The sequence below is a fragment of the Nothobranchius furzeri genome, chromosome 14, assembly GCF_043380555.1.
Source record: "Nothobranchius furzeri strain GRZ-AD chromosome 14, NfurGRZ-RIMD1, whole genome shotgun sequence".
Lineage (NCBI taxonomy): Eukaryota > Metazoa > Chordata > Actinopteri > Cyprinodontiformes > Nothobranchiidae > Nothobranchius > Nothobranchius furzeri.
In genome coordinates this window covers 12,637,277-12,665,155 of record NC_091754.1, presented here as the reverse complement: position 1 = coordinate 12,665,155, position 27,879 = coordinate 12,637,277, and the positions used below count along the sequence as shown (strand labels likewise).

Here is a 27,879-nt window from a genome sequence, read left to right as displayed (position 1 = left end):
TGACAACGAAACCCATTTGCTTTTATTCCGCAGCATCTCAGCTGTTTAGGTCCATGAAGAGTTCAGAGTAAACAGCATCGCTCCCGCAGACTCTTCTTGCTCTTTTTGTTCTTTCCTTTCCCGTTTTTGTCCTTGTTCTCCGTCATTTTCTTGCCTCGAACTTCACGCATCAGGTCAAAGAACACCTGTGGAGAGAAAATGAGGTGTGTTTAGGAACATGATGACAATGGAGGCCATCGCTGTGCAGAAATCAGGCATGTGTAGATGGTTTAGTCCAGGGTATCTGCAAGTTTAAGGGAGCCCAATTTAAGACTTTTTAAGACTTTTAAGGCCACTTTGACCATATTTAAGCTTGTTGTCATCTTCCTCCGCTTATCCGGGTCCGGGTCACGGGGGCAGCATACCAACTAGGGAGCACCAGACCGTGCTCTCCACGGCCACCTCCACCAGCTCCTCCGGCAGGACCCCAAGGCGTTCCCGGACCAGATTGGAGATGTAACCTCTCCAACGTGTCCTGGGTCGACCCGGGGGCCTCCTGCCGGCAGGACATGCCCGAAACACCTCCCCAGGGAGGCGTCCAGGAGGCATCCTGACCAGATGCCCAAACCACCTCAACTAACTCCTTTCGATCCGGATCCAAATTTAAGCTATTTTTAAAATTAAATTCAAGCTATAATTTCCAGCTATTGCCTGGAACCGGTGCTAACCACGTTACAAACGTTTACCATTAAACTTGCACTTCTCCAAGGCGCTAGCTCCCACTAGCTTAACCAGCTAATGTGTTCATCTAAAAATAGTCCCCTTTCACAACCAACTGAATGTGTTCGGTTCCACTAACGCCAACATCGTACACAAAAAATGCTGAAGACTAACTAGAAATTCACGAAAATGTCATAGAAATAAAATAATCTAGTTTATTGGGCCTTTGGTAATTTAAGACCTTTGGAAACAGTATTTAAGGATTATTTGTCATTTTTAAGGATTTTTAAGGCCTTAAATTTGGAAAAGTAAATGTAAGACTTTTTAAGGACCCGCGGATAACCTGTTAGTCACTCTGTATCTTCTTAAATCATCACCTCATCTAACTTCTGCACAGTTCTCATGATGTACAAGCGGCAGCACCTTGTCGACGTTGGCTCTAGTTTTGGCTGATGTCTCCACATACTGGACGCCCCACTCGTCGGCCTTCGCGCGGCCCCCATCTACAGACACCTGCCGACGCTCCTCCAGGTCCGACTTGTTGCCCACGAGCAAGAGAGGAATCTTTTCCTCCTCTGCCTTCACCCGCAGGATCTGCTCCCTGCCAACACGGGACAAACCTGTCAGATTTTCACAGCTCCAACACATCAGAATTATAATAAACTCATTCAGTTATGCTTAAACATTTTATGTGATCCTCTCGTCCCCCCCCCCCGAAATCTTTTCAAAGCTCACCGGGAGGCTTTGACAGGTGTCGTATCATTACCTGAACTCCTCGGTGGCGCTGAAGGACTCGTGCTCTGTGATGGAGAAAACCAGCAGGAAGCCCTCCCCGCTGCGAAAATAATTATCCCTGATCGCAGCGTAGTCCTCCTGGCCAGCCGTGTCCAGGATGTCGATCTGGACTTCCTCCCCATCCAGAACCACCTTCTTCCTGTAGCTGTCTGCTTTGGTGGGTTCATAGTCCTCCACAAACTGAGGATGAGAGGATTTGTGACACCAGTGTGTTTTATGCTCCAGTTTTTAAAGTTCTAACACACTCCGGTTATTGTTGAACCAACTGGACCCAGGTGCCGACTCACCTCGTCATACATGAATTGCAGCGTGAGGGCCGACTTCCCAACACCTCCACTTCCTACCATTATCACCTTGTGCAGAGCCAGCGAGCTCTGGTTTTTGCATTTATTGGTTGCCATTGCTGGGCTCCTTTATCCGTCCTTTTATTCACTCAAACACACATGCACACAGGCGCACAGACACACACGCGCACACACACACAACCTGTGAATGACAAGAGAGGAAATTTAGCCGTGCCTACAGTAAATAACCTGAGTAAGGAGAGACTATAAGAAGTGACTGGACAGATGGCGGTCGTTACTTAACGGCCCTCGCAGCGACAGTCACACGCCGTGCCAAGGCTCTAGGCTGGGCTCCAACAAATCTTGAATCTTCTCCCCCCCCCATTTCCATTTAGGTGCCAAATTGCCTTCTCATGAATCCAAGAACTTTATAAAGTTCGCTATCAAAAGGTCATTGCAACTGATCAGAAGTAATGAAGCCATCATTCTCCACAGCAAGGCAGCGTTTAGAGAAGCATTAAAACGTGGCGTCGTGTGCTTAACTCGTTAAAAAGCAGGAAGAGGTGCCCGGCCATCTATCTGCTTTAAAAGGGCCTCACCCTGAAAAGGTGAGAGCGTGGAGTCAATCGCCCAGTGCCCAACCTCAGCAACGTTCATCTCCGTCACAGAGAACTTTTAAAACGAGCGCCACACATACTCTACTGTGGAAGTCGCTGATGTCATGACCTACACTTCATCTAAAGGGATTTAAGAGTATTTGAAACATTTAGGGGTCCAGGGTGCTTCTATGCCACACATGTTTCAATAATATCTGTTTTAGGCTAACTGAGGATCCTAAACAGCCCGTTGGTGAGTGTGCATCCTAGTTGTGCACTGGGTTAGGCCTTGCCTACACCCGCAATCACGAATAACCGCCGGCTTTCCACCGGATGGTAATGGATGTGTTTTACCTGTGAGCTCAGCAGCGAAAGCGTAACATGCAGCTAGTCCCACAAAGTCGCAAAAAAACTGACAATTGCAATCTCACACACGATTTTGTCAGTTCACACAATGACAAGCAAAAAGAAAGACGTCAGCCTGTGTCCAAAAAGTTCTGGTTGATTTCCTGTTCCGTTTATCTGGACAAAGAGGTGCCATCGGTTATTACGGACTTTCTTTTTCACTCAAGCAACAGAAAATCTGAAGGTATTTTGAAACTTTCCAGATGTTTTACACTGCTCCCATGTTTGAAGTCCGATCTGGCTTAATCCGAGCTTCTGAGATTGGTGTGTTCTGAAAACGCACTTTTTAGGAAATTTAGACTTGAAGTGTACATGTAGCGGAGTGACACGTCACTTTGCTTCAGGGGCACGTTCAAAACGCACCTATTTGTGGCAGGTGGAATGCACCCATCGATTAAAACAGCAGCCGATAGCTGCATGCTCTGTTTCGAGGACATTGCACAATGCTGACACATCTGGCCAAAGGCCCGATAAATTGAAGAAACAAAAATATAAAAGGCAGACATGTCAAGCATCATGTATCCACACTGTTATTCCATCATTTGACCCATGAATGACCTTCCTGTCTCCTGCTGTGGACATTTTTGCCCTTTTTGTTTTGACAGCTTTGAAATCAAACAAGTCCATCATAATTAAAAAGAGTGACTTACAGAAGGTGGATTAGCTAAAAAACTGATAATTTGATCCAGAAAAGCGGTTTAAAACCAAAAATGCTCCTCTGCTCGACGTTTCAGCAGATGTTAGATTAGATCAACTAGCTAAACCAGCTACACCGGAACTCCCTCACTGAAACTCTGGCTATGAGGGCAGGATCTGCTCGACACAAGAAAAACACCACCATGTGTTTGTCTCGTTATGGGCTGCTGCTATTGTTGTGGCCCCCATCATGGGATCCATCCAACTGAGCAGGTGCTCAAAGCAATAAAACATAAGAAATAACCTCATGCATACATTTGAGCCTCCCTCAAACAAAAGTCGGAGTCCATGTGAATCCAGAGCTTTTATGTTGTATATTCTGAGAGCTGACATGTCATATAGCAAAATACTGTTGTAACATTATGGCCCCAAGCTCAATTTTATTCCAGACTTTATACCTTGTCGTTTTATCTCTCTGTAGAGAGACAGATAATTCCCTCCTCTCAGGATGTCGCACTAATGGAAGCACTGAGCTGATTCATAGCTGGATTCATAACCTGCTCCTCCCTGACAGTAAACATCTCAACAGCTTGAACAGAGTAGCACAAACGCATACTCAACGCTCAGACAAGACTGAAAGCCACTAGGCTTCAACCTATTCCTTTTTTCGGTTGCTTGATTACTTTTATGTAAAACTGATAAATTGTTGTTGTTGACCGAATAAAAATATCCATCCATCCATCTAAATATGAAAGCTTTAATAGATACAGAACAAAAAGAAACCACTTAAAACTTGTTCAAAGAGAAAGGAAAACTTCAAATCCCTTAAAAGTCACAGTGAAAATGACATTTCAGTGACAAATGGAGCATGTTTTCTGTCAAAGTAACCTTAATCTCAAAACACCAGCGAGGATATGGTATCTGTTAATCCTGATTCCACACTCCCTAAGCAGAAAGCGAGGTGTGACCCATGCCCTTCCTGTCTTTGTTGTCATTAACAAGGCCAGTGAAGAGGCTCATGGGAAGGATACCCCCCACAAACATACAAGCACAATTACACAGAAATCAGCACTTTTGTATATGGGTCACCGTTTCAATTATTCACATGTAACCCACTTCCCCGTGCACAAGCACAGATGGTAATGCTGTGAAGGAACAATAGACTAGCTGAACACAGTAGAAACTTCTGGGGAAGGGCACTGCCACGTTACCACCTGCTGAACAGTCTGCAGACAAAGTTGAGATAGGAGGATCTGACAAAAAGAAAAAACCAGGAGCCTCATTTATAACACTTATGCACTAAACAAGAGTCTAAAAATTGCGTAAGTGACTTTCAACACAAACTCTGATTTCTAAAGAAAACATTTCATGGAAAAGTAAGTGCAACTTTAAGCAAACTTTGGACCTGGCTAAGTACAAGTTCCCCTTAGATAAAGAATCTCTGCGCACCATGCCGCTTTCATTGACACTTTTAATGAATATTGCCCTCTTAGGCTCCATCTGACCATTTCCTTTTGATGCTGTGATCGCTCCATGGCCCAACACGGCAACAACGCGGGGTTGCTTGAAGGAAATAAAATGCCCCAGAGCCTGGATCTTGGTTGTCATGGTTACTCATGAAATGCTGTCGATAAGCAGGTGTATTTATAAGCACAATATGTGCAACGTAGTTTGCATTGTCCACTTATGGCAGAAAGTGGGTGTATATGGGGCAGGATGTGACCCAGAAATACCTGAGCTCATTTCCAGGACAGGTGTGATTTACAAAGCAGAAACTGCATGAAACCGTATGTAAGCTATGTTTTATAGCAGGGTATCTGCTGGTTTAAGGGAGCCATATTTAAGACTTTTCAAGACCTTTTTGAAGGCCACTTTGACCAAATTTTACCAATTTTTTAAAATTAAATTTAAGCTATAATTTCCAGCTATTGCCTGGAACCGGTGCCAACCAAGTCGCGAACGTGGGATTAACCACCCAGTTACCATTAAACTTGCACTTCCCCATGGAGCTTCCCCACATCCCACTAGCTTAACCAGCTAATGTGCTCATCTAAAAATAGCCCCCTTTCACAACCAACTGAATGTGTACGGTTCCGCTTATGCCAACATCATACACAAAAAAATGCTGAACACCAACTAGAAATTCACGAAAATTTTATAGAAATAAAACAATTTTGTTTATTGGGTCTTTTGTAATTTAAGACCTTCGGAAACTGTATTTAAGGATTATTGGTCATTTTTAAGGATTTTTAAGGCCTAAATTTGGAAAAGCCAATTTAAGACTTTTTAAGGACCCGTGGACACCATGAATAGGTCAGAAAATTAGTTTATGTAGTAAATGTTTTGCTGAGCTCAAGTAGGGTATGGATTATTTGTGTCGCTGGTAGATTTTTAGGTGAAAAGGGGGTTAAGAAGAGGAAGACTTATAGTGCAACAATTTATTTTGGCTCCAAGGCTTCAGGGAAATAAATGACAACATTGAGAGGAAAAAAGGGCCATCTCTTTGGAGCACAACTCAGAATGCAATCCATGCCCTTTACTACAACTCAAGGATGAAGCAACATTAGACATATCGTACAAAAACATAAAATAATGATTTCAGCATAGGGGGTGAAAAACTACCACAACCCAGTGCTGCAAATGTTACACAGTCTCCTGCTGGCCATTGGAGCCTTTTCTCTGTACACTTTAATCAGTTAAAGCACCATGCAGAATAGTCTGACTGATAGCCAATTAAAGTGGCATTAGTGTGACCTGAGTGATTGGTACATCCCGTTTTACGTGTACAGAAGCTAGGACTTTACACATTCAGAAATGATGCAACTACATTTGCTTTTCAATTTAAAGCAGTTTTCTTTTAAACTGATAAAGCAGTCAATCAATCACATTTACTGTGTTACAAAAGCTTTTTTGTTTTTCTGCCTAAATTGGTCAAAGTGACTATGTGTATTTTTACCTTTAATCTCTGGAAAAATCCATCGAAACGTTCTTGAAAATGAATGAAATGATGTCCAGTCGTTGGAAAATATTGGCGGCTTCATAACATTTAAAAATAAAAATTGGGTCTAAAGTACACACAGGGCACAGGTCTGGTGTCTTTGGAGGACGTCATGTTATTTGCCATATTTCCTTTTGGCCAACTCGGGGTCCTGCAACTTTTGATGACTTCACACTAGATGACTAGCAGGAACTTACTTTCCCACGTTCAAAAACATTTACGTGGTAAGAAACGTGAATTTAATAACAAAACTGCTAAACTTTTTCCAAAATTGATGTGAAAGAACAGAACTGACAAAGAGATGCAAGATATTTTGGCCGAGTGGTATTGCAGTAGTACGATGATGTCATTGACAAGCGCAGGACCCTGAGCAGATCCAGAAACTACAGTGCCAGAAAACTAGCATCGGCATTGCATTCTCTTGGTGGAATTAACTGAAGAATCATCAAAGTCTGAGGAGTCACGCTGAGGCTGGGGGAGCCCAGAAGCACCTGTATCAGTATAGAGGATTCAACTGGAGGAAAGAGTGGCAGAACAGAGTAGGAGGTGAAGTCTTATTTCCTGATATTTGGACAATTCGCCTCAGATTGGATAACAGCAACACGACTCTACCACTGACTCCAATGTTGATGTTTTATCTCAAGTAATAGCACAAGCCTGAAGGACTTCTGCCCTGTAGTGGAAGCGCTAATGCTAACAGTTCGCCTCTGCTAGCCGAGATGTTCTTTGTTGTTTGCTGGACTCTAAACCAGGGATCCCCCAAGTGTGGTGCGCACAGCCCTGGGGGTGCGCAAGCTGCCGCTAGGGGGTGCGCGAGGTGAAAAGTGTAATGGCTGCGGAGCTCAGAGAAGTCTGTCATATGTCACCATTAACGTAGCCAGAAACTCATTTGTGGGTGGGCCTGAGAAAAAGTAAGTGGGCCCAATAAATGTAATTGAAAACAAGTATATTTTTTGTGTGTGTCCTCCGCATGTGCCCTAGCTTCATAATAATGCGCTCCGAGCTTCAGCGCTCTGACCTGCGCACGCTGTTAATAGCAAGATATGTTCAGTATTTGATCATTTTTATCGGTGTTGGAGGAATCTGAAGGTGGTGAGTCATTCTGGCAGATTGTAATTAACACCTGTCTCATGCAGGTGTTCTGACGTTGTAAACCTCACACACAGAACATTGTGGATGTAACAAAATAAATCAAGAAATGATTCCCATCTGAGCATTTTAGCATTATTATATTATTATATTAGCACACTGACTGTGGGACAGCATTCTAAACGTGTCGGGCTATTAACAGCGCGCTGAAGAGGTCAGACGCGTTCCAGCTGAACCACGGCTCACGGGTGCACATGTGAGCACATCTGGTCTGGGCAGAAGTCATTTTACAACATTGGTTTAAATAGCGCCAATAACGAGACACAGTGACTGGAGCGGCTCATGGAGCTGTGCCGCACACACACACACACACACACACACACACACACACACACACACACACACACACACACACACACACACACACACACACACAAACACACACATACATACTGATTCAACAAGCGCACGCTGCGCCACGCCGCACCGTCAGACTGAAGGCAGAAATGAGCGCTGCCGCCTCCGTGATAAAAACTTTTAAGAGGTTTTATAACAACATTTTCATTCAATGTCATATTAAGATATTAGCTTCTATTTTGGGATGACGTATTAAAGTCGGGTCCGCTCCAGCCAGTGACTCCTCATGAACCTGACTACAACTCCCGTTACTGCAGCATTTGTTATTCCAGTCCACGTGGCAGCGGATCGCAGATTCAGCCACACCATAAAACAGCAATAAGTCGGTCTGAGGCAAAACTGAACCTCATGGCTATAGCTTTTCCATCTTTTCCCTTATAGACATTTGATTACGCACAAGAAGGTGGCCGGTTCAGGTTTACGCAGATCAGAAGGAAGGAGAGCTCTGGTTAAACGTTCCTACTTTAAGAAAACCGTTAAATTGCATTGTTTATGTGCTACCTGGGCACTCTAAATATTGATTTAATATTAAATCAAAGGAAATTGTAATGGTATTGAATGTTTATTAATTACTATTTCAAAAGTACATAATACATAAACATAAAAATGAAAGTGATGGGAAAAAGGTCGATCATATTTTTTTAACCTCGTCTGTCGAGTGACTGTTTGGCGTGACGTCTGATATATATATATATATATATATATATATATATATATATATATATATATATATATATATATATATATATATATATAGCCATGCCCTGATGTGGGGCTGGGGGGTGCGTCGACATGGTCGGGACATAGAAGGGGGTGCACGGCTAAATAAGTTTGGGAACCACTGCTCTAAACCAACAACAGCCTTCCCCATCGCAAGTCAAGATGGGTGAGTCCATCAAAGTTAAGTGAGTGTGACGTAGATCTGTCAGGCTTTTCCAATCTTAGAGTTTCACCGTCTATTTTCTATCAGAAGCTAATGCAGGAGATAGGTGTAGGAGACTATTTTCATGCTCAGCCTGCATAAATACTCAGTGTAATCAGAAATAACTAAAAAATGTGTTTTCAGTGTTCCACACCTTTAACTGCAGCGCTTGAACATGTTAACTTGTGGGAATTTGGTTTGTTTGATTTCCTGTTCGAAACTGATAAAGAAAACTTGAAGAAAAGACATTTCTGGTCCAGCAACCACCTTCAAATTCAGGTGAACTCTAAGGTAAATTATCTGCTTCTCACATTCTCAAGAGCCAAGAATGAGTATTGCTGAATAGGTTGACAGATGAGAGCTGGAATATAAACTTGTTGCAAAACTGACTTATGTTGAATGAAATTTTTTTCGCTGCCAAGAAAAATCTACACCCCTTTATGCAATATTAAATCAAAATTCCCATGCCTCATACAATTTACACCACTCCCAAAACAATCTCCAGAAAACACAAAGGAACAACTTTCAGCTCACTTTGTCCAAAGCAATGTAACCTGGTTGAGTGAATGTAATAAGATATGTGTAACAAAATGTGTTTTTCTGTGACACATGACTGGAATTCAACACTACAGCCCGTTTATCACAGTGAAACAAACAATGCATAATTTAAGAGCAAATTCTTGCAGGGAGGAAGCAAAAATGTGTTTGGTCTTTCAGATGTAGCAGTTATAATAGCCACTGCCTGTGGAGATCAAGAAATTATTTACTATACTTAAAAAGATGGCTACAGCAGCAAGGAGGACTCATTCAGCCTACATTGCATACCAACAACCCTTTGCCTGTGGGAGTGCACACAGATGCCTTTGACAAAACTGGGCAACACAGACTTAAAACCCTCTCCGTGTCACAATCCTACTTCAGCAACACCAAGTGGGTGCTTTTCTTTGTTAAATACGCCTCTACTCTTAACACTTCCTGACTTTTTGATATGGAAATTACCTTCAAGGTGAAAATGTAGTCCACACTAACTGCTCCCAGAAGAATTTCCACTATGGCTTTTTCTCAATAAGACCGCTTTGACCTGCTAGATGCTAAAGATATCCTTTCTACGATCTCTTCAGCTGGCCTGGATGTTGGTGTTCTAAATTTTCTGGGAATTACACTGGACTAAAATGGGAGAGATAAGAGAGGAATTCAGATTTCAGTCAATCAATGTGTTGCTGATGAGCAACCCCCAGCAGCACTCTTATCACCATCTTGCCATGAGCTTTTTCCATTTCACTGGCAAGACAGAAAACAGGCTCCATTACGTACCACCTACAAAAGGACATGAACTTGTTGTAACCTCACTATTTTAAGATGGTAAGTATATATATATATATATATATATATATATATATATATATATATATATATATATATATATATATATATATATATATATATATATATATATATATATATTAGGGCTGGGGGTAAACGATTATTTTTAAAACGATTATTCTGACGATTATTTTATCGAATAGTCGACTATTCTAATGACTATTTAGAAAATTAATCTAATGATTATTTTTCTATTGCACAATTAACAAAAACCAGAAAATCTCAAATAAATTCCTCAAAAAAATTGATAAATTCTTACTGTAAGAGAATAAACACTACAGGCCTTCCATTTTGTATAACACTGCGTTTATTGTGTTAGTTGGTTATGTTCTGGTGACGTGTAGAACTTGGGAGTGCAGGCTGCTGCCTGAGAGGTGGTAGAAGATGGAGTGTCTCCATGCTGCTTTGTTTTGGTCACTTATGTGCGTGAGGCGAGTGGTGTTACGGGTTAAACCAAGCTCAGGTGATATTTTACACTAAACCGAAAACCCATAACACTCTAAATGTAATAAAAGGGAGATCTACACCACAAAAAAGATGAACTCTAAACCAAAACGTAACAGCTTATCCCAACGCAAGAAGCTGTTAGCGAAGATGCTAACAGTAGCTTTACCAACATTAAGTTCAAGTTACCAAGTTTAAATAAACCAAAAACACCCAGCAGCAAACAGACCAGCACGGAGGAGAGACTGCTACCACCAAAACAGCTCTCCTCATGTCTGAAAGAAGCTCCTTAATGAAGGGAGAAGCACTCCCGGTGATTTTCTACATCTGCGATAGACACGAAGCAGCGCATCTGACCCCGGAAGTTGTTGTCCGTTGCCGGGAGACGAATGGGCAAAACAGGAAAATAATCTAGTAGTGGACGGACGTTGTTCCGGGTCTTCGGTATTTGGCGGAGATGTTAGTGAAGGCGGAGAAGAGGGCGAACTAGAGGAAAAACGGGCAGATTCCTCCTCTATTTACAAACTCCTGGGGATGCAACAAGTGGGCGCGGTGCGTCGACTTCCGGATCTGACGTCGACAAATTTTTAGAATCGAGCCGTCGACTTCGTCGAGGCTTCGCTACAGCCCTAATATATATATATATATATATATATATATATATATACATATATACATACACACACACACACACACACACATATACAGTCAGGTCCATAAATATTGGGACATCAACACAATGCTAACATTTTTGGCTCTATACACCACCACAATGGATATCAAATGAAACGAACAAGATGCGCTTTATGTCAGCTTTTATTTGAGGGTATTTACATCCAAATCAGGTGAACGGTGTAGAAATTACAACAGTTTGCATATGTGCCTCCCACTTGTGTAATATTTATGGACCTGACTGTATGTATGTATGGCCTGGATGATGGTGTTCTAAATTTTCTGGGAATTACACTGGACTAAAATGGTATTATATATATATATATATATATATATATATATATATATATAGTATATATATATATATATATATATATATATATATATATATAAATCTCACAGCTCCTTAGTCTCAGATTATTGCTTTAAGATTTCGACACCAATCTGAAAAGGCTACATCATCGATTTTAATCCAATGTGCACAATGTAGCATAACACCAAGTATAGCTAAATTACATCCATATGGACAGTTAAATCAAGTTACGATTAATGCTGCACATTAAAGTGGACTGCAGAAGACAACCACATGAGGGAATTGATTTAATGACGAAATTATGTCCAAGTCAGCTACAATAGGTGGTAATGTGCCCTGTCATTACTATCAGGCCTTTGTTGATGGTCCATTACATAGAGCCTTAAAAGAGCTAGCAAATAGTTCAATCAGTTGGTAGCAAATTAGTGCCAATTGTCATGTGGTGAGGTGGTTACCTTTAATACTATGTTGTTGGTAAGGATGCTGTTTGTTTTTCAGTTCTACTTTTAAATCTCTGTGCTCAGTAACTATGGTCAAGGTATGCCACAAAGATTTGTTTGAGGAGCTTCTCATTTGACTTTCAAATATACAACTAGATGTATTAAAGGTGTGGTAATAGACTGATTTCTGGAGTATTTATGCCATTTTTTAAAAACGTTCTTCGCACACCAATGGCAACCAAAAAGTAATATGTTTTGTCAAGAGAAAAAGAACATTTTGAATCGTCTCACAAACTTACAATCCCGGGAAAACTGCATCCAATCATTGTGAACGTCCTGTTAGTAATAATTGGATCCTGATCCATCCATTCAATTGCCCTCTGATCGCCCCTCCCTCCTTTGCACACACCCCTCTTTGTGCACGAAACGTGCATTCTTGACTTGAAGTTTAACGGGAAGCAAAGCCAGAGCTGGTGTAGAGCTAGCTAGCGTAAGTGATGGAATGTTTCCTTCTGTTTGCCGTTCTGAATTTTATTTAAGGACCTGTTGTTTGTGAATTTATCCTTGGCTGGCAGAGCCGTTCGTCTCTTTATTGCCTTGGCAACATGCATACGTGCATGTGTGTGTGGCTAGTGGAGAGGAGAGAGCCAGGACATTCAGGATGGGTTCTGGAAGATTTGTAGCTTGGCCAGCCATGCCAATGCTTCCTTATGGGAAGCAAGGAGCCTGGTAACTTTCCCATTCAAATAACCCCAACCCCTAAGGATTCTAACCGAGCCAGTCAGCGCTGAGCAGCATACCTCACACACAGCAATGCTAAATTTCTCATAAACAACGAAGATAGCGTCTGAAGCGGCGTTTGCTGCGGCTCTTTCCTCCGTTCTAAATGACTTGGACGTGTTTTTAAAACCACAACAAGAAGCGCTAAAAGCCTTTGTTCTAAAGAAAGATGTCTGCGCCGTCGCCAGATGCCATCTTTGACTAAAGCTAAAAAACTACAGCAATGCGTGATACAGTCGTCATTTCTGCCATTTTTCTGACTGGTTATTTTTGAGCTGACTAGAGCGGCCCCTCATGGTGCTCTCTGCCTCCACGAATCCAGACTCATCTTCTGTGTAGAATAGACAGAGGGCGATTCTGGCAGACCAGGCTAGAAGTTCTGACCCGTCGTTCTTGGGGTTTTCTCAGATTGTCGGTGGCATTGAGATGCTGTGATTTTGAAGTTAAGAATAAAACAATGAAGCTAACACCTTCCTAATGTTTCATCACAAAAACACCACACCGTACTGGCTAGCATACTAAATTGTTATACGTTACATAGGTTTGTTATATGATATTTTAAAAAGTAGCTTGTTTAAATGGTAGGAAAACCATCTTCTATTCTGCAAGACCAGATTATGACTTTGAATGGACTACAATGTTTAGATGTATTTTTAACTAATAAAGTTATTAGACTTTTATGACTTGTACATATTTTTTCTAATAGCAAATAGTTATGTAAAATGAAAAATTCCCATCTCTGCTACCAGCTTGTTTATAGATTGAATTGAAATGTGTTGGTGTGTATCAAATGACAAACTGACAACCCACTCTGTGTTTGTTGGGTGAAATGTTAGCTCTGACTGGAGGAGTACCACGCACATGCAGAGAGGGGGAAACAAGATTAATCAGCAGTAGAGTAAAGACGAGGAAGGCTATGAGACGGATGTGAGAGGTCTCACAGTTTCTTCAGCAAAATGTTTCATTTGTTTATCTTGACACAAATATTAGAAAATCACCTCTACACTGAATAAGAGGGCAGTTACAACATGTTTCTTTTTATTCAACTTTTCACCAAGAATTTTATATATATATATATATATATATATATATATATATATATATATATATATGTAGCGCTCCTCTGGGAGACCGGGGGTGGGGTGGTTGCACACGTTCCGCTGCTGTTTCTCACCAGTATCAGCTGATGGAGGGCTCTAGTTTCATTGCGCCGTTCGTGTTGTTGTGTCAGCGGACCAGGTAGTCAGGGAGGAGGGCGGGGCATGATGCTTAGCCTGGCGAGTGGGAAAGCAAAGCCGCCAGGCTTATAAAGCGCTGGGGGAAACCCTGTATGTATGTATGTATGTGTGTGTGTATGTGTATGTATGATATTTACCGTAAATCCTCTAATACAGGCCCGGGCCTGTATTTGACTCAAGCTCATCAAGCTCCAGGCCTTTATTGGAAGGAGGACCAGAATTAGAGGCAGGCCTCAATTTCTATTTGAGCAAAATGAACTGATGGTTCGCTGGAGTTTTTGACAATTAAAATTGCGCCCACATTTTCTTTCTTTTTTTTTTTTTTACCGTGTCCTGTCTGGCTGTGAAGCAAACAGAATTGATGTCTGAATGCTGGTGACAAGCCTTACAGATTTACTCTCAGGTGGAGCATCAAAGCATCTGCTTTTAATGTCACGCCTGATACTTAAAATTTTATTATTATTGTATTTGAATGCTTTGTAATTCCGACCAGACACGGAGACAGAGGTGAAAGAGAAAGGAAAAGAAAAGGTGGGGAGAGAGAGAGAGGGGGGGGGGGGTTCCACAAAAATAAACAATAATGAACAAGAGTCTGCTTCTAGACCTGCAGAAAAAGACACACAAAAAACGCAAAAGGGCAAAAAAAAAAAGGAACACAACAACAATACAACAAGATCTAGCTATCACTGCGTCAACTTGATGAAGAAATATATAATCAACATTGCTTAACTGAAGAATCACGATAATAAATCACAGTGCATTAAGTGCCCACCATAGTCTTAAGACCTGTGTTTAACGTGCCCAAGCCCATACTTTTGAGAGCACCATGTGAGCACCTGTGTGTGTACACGCGCTTGTTTATTTAAGGTTTTTCTATAGGAGCGTCCAACAGAGAGTGTGAGGGACCACAGATCCGCCCCCCAAAGATGCGCAGGAGACGGGGGGAGCTCCAAGTCCCAGAGATCCAGGCGCTGCCCCAGAACACAGGAACCCCAAGGAGACTGCAACCAGAAAGGCCCCCGCCCCCCTCGAGAGGCACAGAGGATCGCCCCGGGGGGCCACAACCAGCAGCCGGCAGAGTCCCGGGAGATATCAGCGGCAAGCCCATAGTAGGGCTGGGCGATATGGCAAAAATAGAATATCACGATTTTTCCAATATTTTATCACGATTTCGATTTTATCACAATTTTTTATCCATGAATAGCATAACTTCTATTGCATATTAAAGAAGAGAAACATTGAATAAATAAACATTTATTCATATTAGGGGTAATCAACACAGTGCTAACACACTTATATTTTAAACTCACACCAGAGATGATAAAAGCCCTGAGAGAAACAATTACAAAAATCAGTTTCTCGTTTTTCAAGTAATTTAACATAAATTAATATCATAAACATATTTAAAGTGCAAACATGTCAATTGCAAACGTATTGTGCAAACATTAACTTGTTCAAAATACTATGTAGCTCCCAGTTGCTCATGTAGTGGATAGTTAAGCTCAAATAAGGCTCTGATGAGCGGCTGGACCAGAGATCGCTTGTGGTAGCAAATAACTGCGCATTCTGAATATTTTCTGCAACTCTCACTTTGCATTCAGCGTACATGCGTGGAATGGCGGTGTTCGAAAAATACTTGCGGCTGGAAAACTCGTAGCGCGGATCCAATGTTTTTATCATTTTCTCAAATCCCGCTCCTACTGTTCACACGGGACACAAATCTTTAACCAAGTGGTACGTCACTGCATCTGTCACGCTGTTCCATCGTCTGCTGTCTCTGTCGTAGGGAGTGAGTTTTGTGAGGGTTTCTGTTAGCGTTTGCTGCCTGGAAGAGCCGCTGCCGCTGTAGCCGCAGGCTTTTTAGCTTTAGCTGCCAGCTGGCTCTCATTGTATTGTTTGTAGGGGTGTGCGAAGTAGCCGGTATTTGTATCTGTATTTGTATTCATTGAGGGGGGGGGGGGGAGTATTTGTATTTGTATTCGAGTAAATTGCAAAATTGGCATAAAAATCCTGTTGTTTTTGCTAAACACTTCTAATCAACGTTATAATAAGTATTCTTTAATTATATCAATTATAGTAATTATGGATATTCAATATGGTTCATGTTTTTCCATAAATCCAGCAATGAATATGTACCATCGCCATACCAAGCCTGTTTTGCATTAAATGCAGTTATTATATAGGTGATTGAAACTGACTTGCAGGGGCATAGCTGCTTTGATGATTTGATGCTTGGGGGGGGGGGGGGGGGCTATGTGATTATGCATAGCAGATGTTGACAGATGTTTGATATCTCTGCCTCTGCTGATTTGACTTTTGCACACATTACATATGACTTTGGTTTTATCTGCAGCACTGACTGTGAAGTGCTTCCACACAGAACTTGAGCACGTTTTTTTGGCTAGTGGAGGACCAAGTGATGGCTCAGCAGCAGCCACGCTTGTTTCTATTGGGTTGCCCAAATCCATGTGGAGAGTTTCAGCTAAGTTAATGAGTGACGCGAAGCTATGCTAAGGCTAACTAGCCTACAACTTACATCTTGCTGTCTGCAAGACAGAGTATCTTAAATCTATCAAAAAACTCCCACAAGTCCATTCAGTTTGGCACAACTACAAGCTTCGTTTTAACCTTTTTAACTGAACGTTAACATTACTCTGTCAACAGCCTATTGTCTAAATTACCGAGCTAACAGAGCTACGTAAACAGAACGAACATGAGGGCACTCGACTGCAGACGTCAATAATGCTGCACAATAGAATAATCCCCGGATCAAACTCCGCTTCCCGAAAGTTATAAACTGCCTCCGGAACCCAGTTACAGTCCAAAAATCTTCTCAACAAAAATAGTGATGCAGTTAAGTCTTTTCTCGCTCAGTCAAGCTGTGTGGGGCAGTCTGTCAGCCAGCGCAACCTTATGTAACCCCCACCCCGGCCGACTCCTGAACGTCACCCACTCATCTGGGAAAGCACTAAGTTCTCATGAAGAAATGCAGCTTTTTGATATAACGTTTTTCTTGCTCCCGAGAACAAATATCTTTTCCAAGTATTTGTTCAAAATAAGTATTTGTAAAAAACACGTTATTTTTTGTCTTTCCAAATACCGTATTTGGGTTCGGCTCCACCCCTAATTGTTTGGGATGCCTTCTTTTCAAGTGATTAAACAAGTTTGTGGTGTTGCCATCAATTGCCTTGACGCTCTCCTTGCAAACTTTGCAAATGACGTTTCGCTGCTCTTTGTCATCTGGTGAAAAACCAAACCAGTTCCATCTAATGGACGAGGCGTTCCTCTTTGGAACGAAAACCTCGTTGTCGCTCTCAGCCGCGGCCGAAGCCATGTTTGTTCACACACAGGTGAAAACAAGCGGGGCACTAATATATTACTATGACTCACTCTGATTAGTTAGGGGTCAAACAAAGGCATGTCATTCGCCTGAGGTAAGTTCCCCCACTTCCCTTTTCATTCAGAGGCAGAATTTCAACAGCAGAGCTGTGAATCGTGATAAAAAGGTCTCTCAAAAATGACAGACCGTCAGATGTGTAGATCGTAAAACGGTCTAAAATCATCATATCGCCCAGCCCTAGCCCACAGGCCCGCCCGCAGCCTCCCACCCCCTAGCCAACCGAGCCCGGGACCCAGCGACCCGGGACCCAGGGGCGACCACCCCCGCCGGGGACCCAGCAGAGCCCAGGGACCCAGACCCCACCAGGCAGCCACCGGGATCTATCAGGCAGATGCCCAGACCCGGTTGCCACGAACACTCAGGCAGACCAAGGCACAACCCCTCTCACCAGGTGTGGCAGGGGGAGGGGGGGACGAAGATCTATATCATCAAAAGAAGTTCCAGGAGAGGGGAGGAGTCAAAGGCCCCACCTGACATATACAGTCATACACAAACACAGTCACACACTCCCTCCCTCATGCTCACACATGCACATACAACCCAAGACTTACAAAAATGCACGCCGGAAACCCACTCATGCTCCCCATACACACCCTATTCACTCTGGTCCCGGTACTGCTGCACACTGGGTACAACCATCACCGGTAACCAGAGTTTGACCCTTTCTGCTGGGGTGCTGATGAGCAGGCTCCCCCGCCCAACGCTGAGCACAGCAACCTACCACCCCAGACCCCAACCAGATGGTCAGAACTCCCTCCTAGCCTCCAGCCCCAGGAAGCCAAGCAATAACAGAGGTGGCTAAGACCCCTAGTCTCCCTCTGCCTGCTCCAATAAAGTGTTATGTGATCATGAGGTGTATTCCATGGCTGTGGTGAGCGGTCAGTGCGGGCATCATCCGGCCTATGCCAGCTCATGCCACCGCGCCACCCCACTTACACCCTAAGCCCTCGGTGTCTAAGTGCGGTATAAAATTGGAAGTGGGCACCGGCACCCGGGAGGAGGCTGAGATATCCCCCTGCCAAATGCCGTTGAATGTGCTCACTCCCAAGTCCCTAAGTGTGTGTTTGTGTGGAATGTTGTCAGTGGAAGTGTATAAGGTGCAAATAAAATTGGGGGGCAGGTTGCCACAGGAATGCGGAAATGGGGTCCATACAGGGTCCGAAATTAAATGTTTTACTCAGCGGCCAAGTTGGCCGGTAGGTGATGAAAATCTACCGGCCAAGCATATTTTTTACCGGCCAAAATTATAAATGATTTAGATCTACCTAAAGCATGTAATTCTATATTATGTTGATTCCAAACAGAGTGACAAAATAATTAAAACATCAATTAATAAGGAAAACAACTCTTGTCATTTTTACTATTTATTTATTTATTTTTAGAGATGTTTTTATGAACTCTTTCATTGAAAACTAGTCAGACTCCTTGTTTTCTCTGACCATGAAGTCTGGCCTCCTGCTTCTGACACCGTCTTTGTGCCAAAGCATTACAGCCTCATTTGGGTCATAGTCCTTGATCTCTGGAGAACACAGCTGCACCATGAGAATATCTGAAAGTGTGTCAGGGCTAGGGTTGTCACGGTAACCGGTGTAGCAGTAAACCCCGGTAAAAAAGTTGACAATAAATAATAACAGTCTTGTTTAAAAAAAAAAATAAATAATAATAATATATATATATATATATATATATATATATATATATATATATTATCTCGGTGGATTACCGTGGCTGCGGTGTAGGCGCGTTGACCCTTACCAGCCACCGTATCATCTGAAGTTGCCGGCGGCACATGCGCACTTTGTTGTTTACGACCAAAACTTTCTTTAAGCTAAAGCTGAAATAATGGCCAGAGGAGACGGCAGCGCTCAGGACATTTATTATCCCTCAAAGAAGACAAAGTCGGAAGTATGGGCATTTTTTGGATATTTGAAGAATGCCGAGGGCCAGTTGTCTGTGAAACGCAGCAACGCTACGTGGCCATCATAATGTAGCCATTGTCTCATGACTCCGCAGTCTCCAGTTCGCCACTTTTCACAAAATATTCTGGTTGCCACTGGTCCTGGTGGTTTTTCTTCCAGTTCGACGAGTTTTCTTTTGGAAGGCTGGCTGACTCCAGTTAAAAACCGCCACATTTCACCGCTAGTTTTAACACGAAGCTAACCGCTAACTTGATAAACTGATTGAATGGGATAGGTGGAAATGACGTTGGATGCAGCGTTCACGTTTCGCGTACGTTTGTGTAAGTTGCATGCAGGCGGGAGGAGTATCAGAAATCCGTGGAAGATGACTGATAAACTTAACTAATTTGGTGCAAACATTTACTCGCCAGGTGGCAGGTAGAGCTCAAAAATTTACTCGCCAAATGGAGCAAATTACTCGCATTTGGCGAGTGGCGAGTGTTAATTTCGGACCCTGGGTCCATACCCGCACTCCCTGACTTGCCCACCCCCCAAGGTCCTATGTGTATGTTTGTGTGATGATGTGAGGGAGCAGGAGGAGAGAAATATCCGGGGATGGGGAGGAATGGCTGGTTGGGCTTAGTCCTCCAGGGAGCCAGCTCCCCTACTGGCCCCAATAGGCACCTCTGTTGTCAAACTGCCACCCAGGGCATGGAGACCCCAGCCCATCCTGCCAGGGCCCAAAGCAGCAGCATTACAGAGCCTCACGGAGTCCGAGGGCACCAAACCAGCCCCACCCCAGCAGAATATCTATGCCCATCCCTGCATTTGCACAACTTCCAGAATATATAAGACATGGGACATCCAGGTAAGGTTGGGTCCTCCCCCTCCTGGACCTCCCCCTCCCCTGTGATGGAACAGCAGTGGAGCCAAGGTCTACCCGAGGCCCCCAAACCCGGGCCAGGCACTGCTGCATGTTCCTGCCTTCTTCCCGGCAGCATACATGTCAGGACCCGACCCCCAAGGCCCCACCCAGATCCCCACACGGGGACGGCCACCCCCACACCCCAAGCCCCCACCCAGACCCGCCCAGGGGCAATGCAGCTGCCAGGCAGTGACCCATGGCCGCCGCCAAGACCTCCAAGGGGTCCCACTCACAACCGCCAGTAGTCCACCCCCCGAGGCAACCCAAGCACCTCCAGAGGGGGGCAACGGCCCCCCAGCCCCACATCAACCCACAGGACAACATCAACGGTCCCCCATCATTGCTATGTGATGGAACCAATCAAAGGAGCCCAAAGAGATTAATTTGAAGTGGAAGCAGAGGCTAAATCAAGTGTAATATGATCTAACAAAAGATTTCTATACTGGTTAATGCAGAGAGTTTCTCTATTTTTCCAATTCAAGAGGATAGTTTTCTTAGCGATGCATATGGCAGTCAGAACGACGTGAACCAAAGATGTTTCAATCGGGACATCGTCCAGGTTTCCCAGTAAACAAAGAGAGGGGGTGGTTGGGATATGACATTTCAGAGACTTTAACAGGTCTTCACGTACTCTACCCCAAAATTCCTGGACAGGTGGACAGGACCACAGTGCATGAATGTAATTGTCAGGAATGTTGTTTGTGCAGTGTGTACAGGTGTCAGACGACACAAATCCCATTCTGAACATCCGATGACCTGTATAGTGTACTCTGTGTAGAATTTTGTACTGATTTAATTGTAAATTGGGGTGTCTGATCATATTAAAAGTTTTTAAACAAGTTTGGGACCAGAAGTTCTGGTCAAAGCTGACTGATGGATCCACCTCCCATTTTTCAATAGGGATTGCTATTCTATCGTCTATTTTGGACAGTGTCTTATATACTTTAGACAGTAGTTTGGGGGGTTTGAGATTATAGAAGTCTAATACCCTTGGTGGTGTTTGCAGTTCTATTTTATTGAGCTTAAATTTTTGCTTGACTACAGATTTAATTTGGTGATATTCTAAAAAGCTATTATTTTCTATTCCAAATTGGAAGACTATTCTATTAATTGGGATGAAGTCCAATCCTTCATATATGTGTTCCAGGTATAGGATTCCTTTATTTTTCCAGTCCGGAAGGTTCATCATTTTATTATTTTGCAAAACATCAGGATTATTTCAGATAGCTGTGCGTCTGCATGGTATTATTGAAGACTCTGTCATTTTAAGATACTCCCACCATGCTGTCAAAGAGGTGCTGATACAAATAAGTTTGAAGCCTTCATGTTTTCTTATGCTTGAGCTAATAAACGGTAAGTCTGAAAGCTCTATTGTATTGCAAAGTGTCTGTTCTATGTCTAACCAAGACTCATCTAATGGGTTATCTTGCAACCATCTTGGTATATATTGCAGCCTGTTGGCTAGGGATGGGTACCTTTGACATTTGAATCGATCCGGTACCAATTCCCGGTACCTACGAATCGATACCGGTACTTAACGGTGCCAATTTTTGATACTTTTGAGTGTTTATTATTTTAATTCTCTTTTATAATTAAATATATATTTTTCTCAATATATAACAATATTTGATATAAATCACGATAAATAACATTCAACTGTTTGTATTTTAACATCGTCCTTGTAGTTTTATAACCTGATAATTAAACTGAAGCAAACATCTTTACTGTGAACTAAATTTACTGTGTATCTTCATTCCTTTTGCCATCTTTTTTCATTTGATTTTTCCTACTGGGAAGTTAGAATTTCCGAGGGGAAAGCAATCGCACCATTAGCTGATAACAATGGTAGCAATGGAAGCTAACACACCAAGCTAACGTTATCTTAAACAGTTTATTTAGCTGCTGGAGCAGATTAAAATGATGATGCCTCACACTTAGATTGTTGTCACTGGTTTCTTTCGTCTTCACCCGTCACATTTAGTAAAGTGAAGCCAAACTTTAGAGCTCGTTCATGTTCTTTTAGTCGGGAATTCGGAGTTCCGAGGAGAAAGCGAATGCACCATTAGCGAAACGGAAGCTAACATATAAAGCTAATTATATTTACCTACCATTGGTAGAACTGTGGATTTTAACCAGTTTATAGAGTAATCTGAAACTTTTGAAAAAGAGTTTATCATTTCTATTGAATGAGAGAGAGATGATTGAGAATTCCGGCGAAAGAGTAAAACATCATCTGCATAAAGACTGATCTTATGTTCCATTTTCTTACACTTTATCCCTTTAATACCTATTGTTTGCCTAATTGCTGCCACTAGTGGTACAATAAAGATAGCAAACAGTGAGGGGGAGAGTGGGCATCCCTGCCTGGTCCCCCTCTGAAGACAGAAACTAGCTGATATTTGGTCGTTCGTCCTGACACGTGCTGTTGGTGAACTGTATAATGTTTGTAGCCAGTTTATGAAAAAGTTCCCAAAACCAAATTTATGTAAAATTGCAAATAAGAACTTCCAGTTAACCCTATCAAAAGCCTTTTCTGCATCTAGAGATAATATACTAGTTTCTATGTTTCTACTGTAAAAGAAATCTATCAAATTAAGTAATCTACGTGAATTTGTGGGTGATTGTCTACCCTTAATGAAACCAGTTTGGTCAGGGTGTATTATGAAGGGGGTTACCTTCTCTAATCTTTTTGCCAGGGCTTTACAAATTATTTTGAGATCAACATTAATAAGGGAAATTGGGCGATAGCTGGTAGGAAATGCACGGTCTTTGCCTGGTTTCAGCAAGAGACTAATATTGGCTGAGTTCATGTTTGGTTGTAATCTGCCGCTCTCTTCGATTTCCCTCACCATTCTGAAAAATGTTGGAGCCAGAATGATCCAGAATTCTTTGTAGAACTATGCTGGAAACCCCTCTGGACCTGGAGCTTTCCTATTAGTCATGGATTTAAGGGCTTCCTGGAGCTCAGCTGATGTTAATGGCGAGTCCAGGACTGTAGCTTGGCTGCCTGATAATTTAGGAAGTTTTATAGAAAATCCAACTTAAATCCAGCTGTCAGTCGATTAAAAAAATTATTTAATTAATCACACAATTTTCTGTACTTGATTGTGATTAATCGCAATTTATCTGATCATTAGCCTGGCTGCTCTCACTTTTGTCCAACTTTATATTTCTCAATGAAAAACTAAGTTGTCACACACTCCATGGAAACTTTCAGAGAATCCACAAATAGTGGCTTTCAAATGGTTTTGTTACTTTTGCAAGTTTAGAAAAGAAGCAGACGAGGCAGCATGTCTGATAATTTAGTTTTTCATCTGATAATATTAGAACATGTCAGTAATGTCTGAGGGGCTTTTATAAACACTGGACAGGGTTTGGATTATACAAAGGCTTCTGGGGAGCCCAGTTATAGGGGTGGGGGGTGTTCTGTTTTGCCTTGGCCCCCAAAATGCCTTGAAACGGCCCTAGGTGTGTGACTGAGTTTTGAAGGTGATCTGAATTGTATCAAATGTATAAATATTACATGTGTGTAGCTTGATTTATATAAGTAAAAACGTGTAGTGGCGATAATTCTACCTACATTTTACTTTTCAACACTTTTGTTTTGTTTTCTTGTTTTTATTTAATTATTTTCCGGTCCAGTCTGTCTCTCATCTTCCTGCGTCTCCTCTAAACTCTCCAGAGAAACTGCTGCCTGGATTCTTACTTTTTCACCTCATCAGTTACTTTTGAGCAGATCAAAGGGATCTCCTGACTGCAAAGCGGAGAGCGCGTTTCGATGCTGCGCCAGTGAGGTGAAATCACCTCAGCACAGGTGATGAGCTCCGCAGTAGCACAGCGCTTCAGGCACAAATAAGACAAAGTAGAGAACATGTGTGGACATGAACGATCATGGGTTAATTATGGTTTTTTGGTTGCGCCACTTTGAGAACGTGGCGTGTGCTGGACGCAGCTGCCTGGAACGCACCAACGATGTGACCTGAGAGTGAGAATAATCTCTCACAAGGCACTGTGGTTGCAGGGGTTGACAGGTACTTGCATGCAACAGGTGCCAGTCTGGAATATGCTTCTTCTCTCTTCAACCACCACGGTAATGAACTCAGTGGACTCTTATAAAAAGCAGCTGAAAACTCACTTGTTCAAAGTGGCTTTTGTATGACCTTCTTCACCACTCTATCTGCTCTCCCCACCTATTCCACCTTCCTCAGGATCCACTGATTTCCCTCTTTCCTATTCACTCTCTCTTTCTTAACATTTTTTAATCACAATTGTCTATTTTTTGCTCATTTTTAACCATTTTCTAAATTTTTTATATTTTTACATTTTTTGTTTTTGTGAAGTGCCTCGTGATTTTTATCTTGAGAGGCGCTATAGAAATGATATTTTCTTCTTCTTCTTCAATGTCCAATATCCATTTTGGGCTCTGCTTTGTACTGATCTAGACAGCGCTCCATGGACAGCATTGTCCATGCTAGCAAGCTTTTCCTCTTTTTCTGCTGCTACTGCTTCTAATCATTTCCAGCAGGTCAGACACCAGCATTGCGCAATGCTGCCCCCTCCTTCAGAGCCGCTCACGAGTTTGAGGTGTCGGATTACGTAAAATAATAATAAAAAACCTGCATTAATTATGTTAATTTTTTTAAATGCATTAAACATGTTACATTAATTAACTAAATTAATGCATAATTTTTCACAGCACTAATATATCTTTAGTTGCAGTAAGTGCAATGTAAAAATCCTAATAAACAGCTTCTGCATCAGCCTGGCAAACAAGCCCACAGGAACTAGCTGGTAGCGATGGGTTATGGACTATTAACAGATGTGAATCATTTAAAAATAGAGTGAACTATAACAATGTTCTGCAAACAGATATTTACATAACTTGTTCCTCTTCCTCGTTGGAAACAGGATGCTACAGTTTTCATAGCTAGTTCCTTACATACACCTGTCACATCTAAAGTATGCTTGTATCTCAATCAGCATCTCTGGAGAAAAAAAAGATTTTTAATATGATTTGGTCATATATGGGTTGTGCAAGCAACGAACCATGTTATGGTTTACTTTACAAGACATACTGTCTAAGATGAATGATAAAAATGTTAAATAAACATATTTCTAAACTAGATTACATCATTATTAGATGTGCAGAGGCATTGAAACAAAGCTAAGTAAGATTAGGTGATTATCTTTGACAATGAACATATTATCCTAATCAGCATTGGCTGGCTCAAAAACATAATGTGTATTAGCTTTAAAAGCCAAAACCTTGCCTTACAAGACTGCCAAGAAATTCCTGGGTTAGTTTCCTCGAGTATGTGATAAATGTGCTGGGGTCAGCAGCATTGTGCTCACGAGTTGTTTATGATGGGACGGTTGTAAGTTCAGTCCAGAGTAGAACTAAAACAATTGGGCTTATGTGGATTATTTAAAACAGGCGTTTGTCTCTCTGGACACGCATGCATTTGGATGATAAATTATATTCCTCAAATCCCCCGATACTAAAATACAGTTGGTGTTATTAATGAGAAAGAATGTTGCTTTGCCAGCAATGTTCTCCACCCCCTCTCACAAACACACGCTGAAAACGTCACCCCACATGCCCACAGCATTATGTTTATATGTAAACAATTGACCATAAACTTGCTAAACTGCCATCACCTTTGAGTGGCCCTTCAAAATAAGACATAACCTAATAAATTACATATTTTAATGACACAAAACGGGTCTTTAGTTTGTTCAAGGGGGACATCCTGAAATGTAAACTGGTCTTTTTGCTGACATAATTTAAAGTTACAACAGCATCAGCAGAAGAAGTCCTGAACTCATTTGGGTGTGTCCTCAGAGAAAACTTTTCAGCACTAGTGGGAATTGCAACACCTACTGAAAACTGTCATTGAGCCTTGAAAACACCAGTTTCACACGTTTCTTCAGAATTAAACACGTTAGTACACACGTTTTACTATAATGCTAAAACTGTCGTTGCTATACAAGCACGACGTTGTGACATCAGTTTTGATTCACTTAAGGAAAAACATAATGCGAACAAAAACGGGCACATCTTTCTATCTGCTAGCATAAACTTAAATATTAACTAAACTTAAAATTAGCGTTTTGTTTCGTAGGAAAACAAATCTCGGGTGATAATTAACATTTTCATTCAATTACAATTTTGTCATTAAAATATCCTTTTCGCCCCAAGAGGTCAATCTTTTGACCGTTAAACAGGTGTGGTTACGTTATTTCCCCGCTAATAAACACATAAAACACATATTTCACTCTGAACAGAAAGACTGGAAGCCTTACCAATGCAGAATTTTTAAAACTGCCCTTGGTTGATGCTATCTTTCTGGCTGCTTTCCCTGTGCAAACCGACACATTGGCTCCCCAAAAACAAAACGCTCCCGTAAAAAAAAAACACCCCACCTTCCGGAAATGAAAACTAGATGACAGGATGTGACGTCATCTCGAAGTCCTGGTAAAATAAAATCCTTTTTTTTCCAGCATTTTATAAAATGTACCTAAATAACTGAATTTTAAATTATGTATGTGATGGTTTTATATTTCTAAAAAAAGTTATAAAACTTTTAAGGAACTATTTTACCACTAACAACAAATAAATCCATAAAAAAGTTTTAAAAGATCCACATTTATAAAACAGCTTAATGTTTCATATTTATTAGTCTAAATTTTCTAAATCAAGACCGTGTTACATCACTAAATATTTTATATGTTCATATCTGATCAAGTTGCAAGCAAAAAGCTTAGGAGTGAATAGAAGGAAGTTGGGAAATTCATTTGTTAGGGCAGCACTGGAGAATAGGAAAAAAATATACAAGTTAAAACACCAGCTATTACTGTAACCTACAACAATTATAAAATTATTAAAAATAGAAAATAGCCTTTCCAAGGAGAAAAAGAATAAAAGACAGATATGCAAATGTGCATCCAAGTTTTGCACACATACTGAAAAAAGAAAAATTATATTTAAATATATATACATACCATATACATACACACGTGTGTATATTAATACTTCAAGTATTATTGCATTGCTGTTTCTATAGGAAAACTTTGTGAAATACACATTTCAATTTAAAGTTTTTTGCTGTCATTTGCCTGGACAGTTAAACAATTTGTTGGCCTCTTGTTTGCATTTTTTATCATTAAAGTAATCTAATCTAAAATGTTTTAACCCTCCCACTGTCCTTATGGGTTTCCTTGCGAGGAATGTTCACCATTGAGCAGGATTGATGGTTTATCCCTTGAGGTCCATGTGGCAGGGGTGAGGTGGTGCTCACTCCTCACCCCTGCCACATGGACCCAAGGGATAAACCATCCACCCTGCTCAATGGTCAACTTTCCTCGTGGGGTCACAACCATTAGGAGTGGGAGGGTTAAATGCAATTTTTAATAAAAAAGATGAAACAAGTTACAGAAAACAAAGGTCAAAACGGATTCATACATCCACTCATTATAGACCAGCTCCTCCAGGGAAGGTGTTCCCTGGCCAGTGTTTCCTGGGTCTTCCTTTAGGTCGAAGTGTCT

At 41.7% G+C, this 27,879-nt stretch overlaps 1 protein-coding gene across 1 annotated transcript; it reads right to left on the bottom strand.

Annotated features, from left to right (window-relative positions):
* ralba (v-ral simian leukemia viral oncogene homolog Ba (ras related)) lies at window positions 1-26,765 on the bottom strand. The gene is made up of 5 exons (XM_054747086.2): window positions 26,638-26,765; window positions 1,782-1,980; window positions 1,466-1,674; window positions 1,123-1,300; window positions 1-185 (listed from the first exon to the last, which is right to left on the bottom strand). Exons 2-5 carry the CDS (start codon window positions 1,893-1,895, stop codon window positions 63-65), a joined length of 624 nt encoding a protein of 207 aa, XP_054603061.1. The 5' UTR covers window positions 1,896-1,980; window positions 26,638-26,765; the 3' UTR covers window positions 1-62.
* Window positions 26,766-27,879: the final 1,114 nt, after the last annotated feature.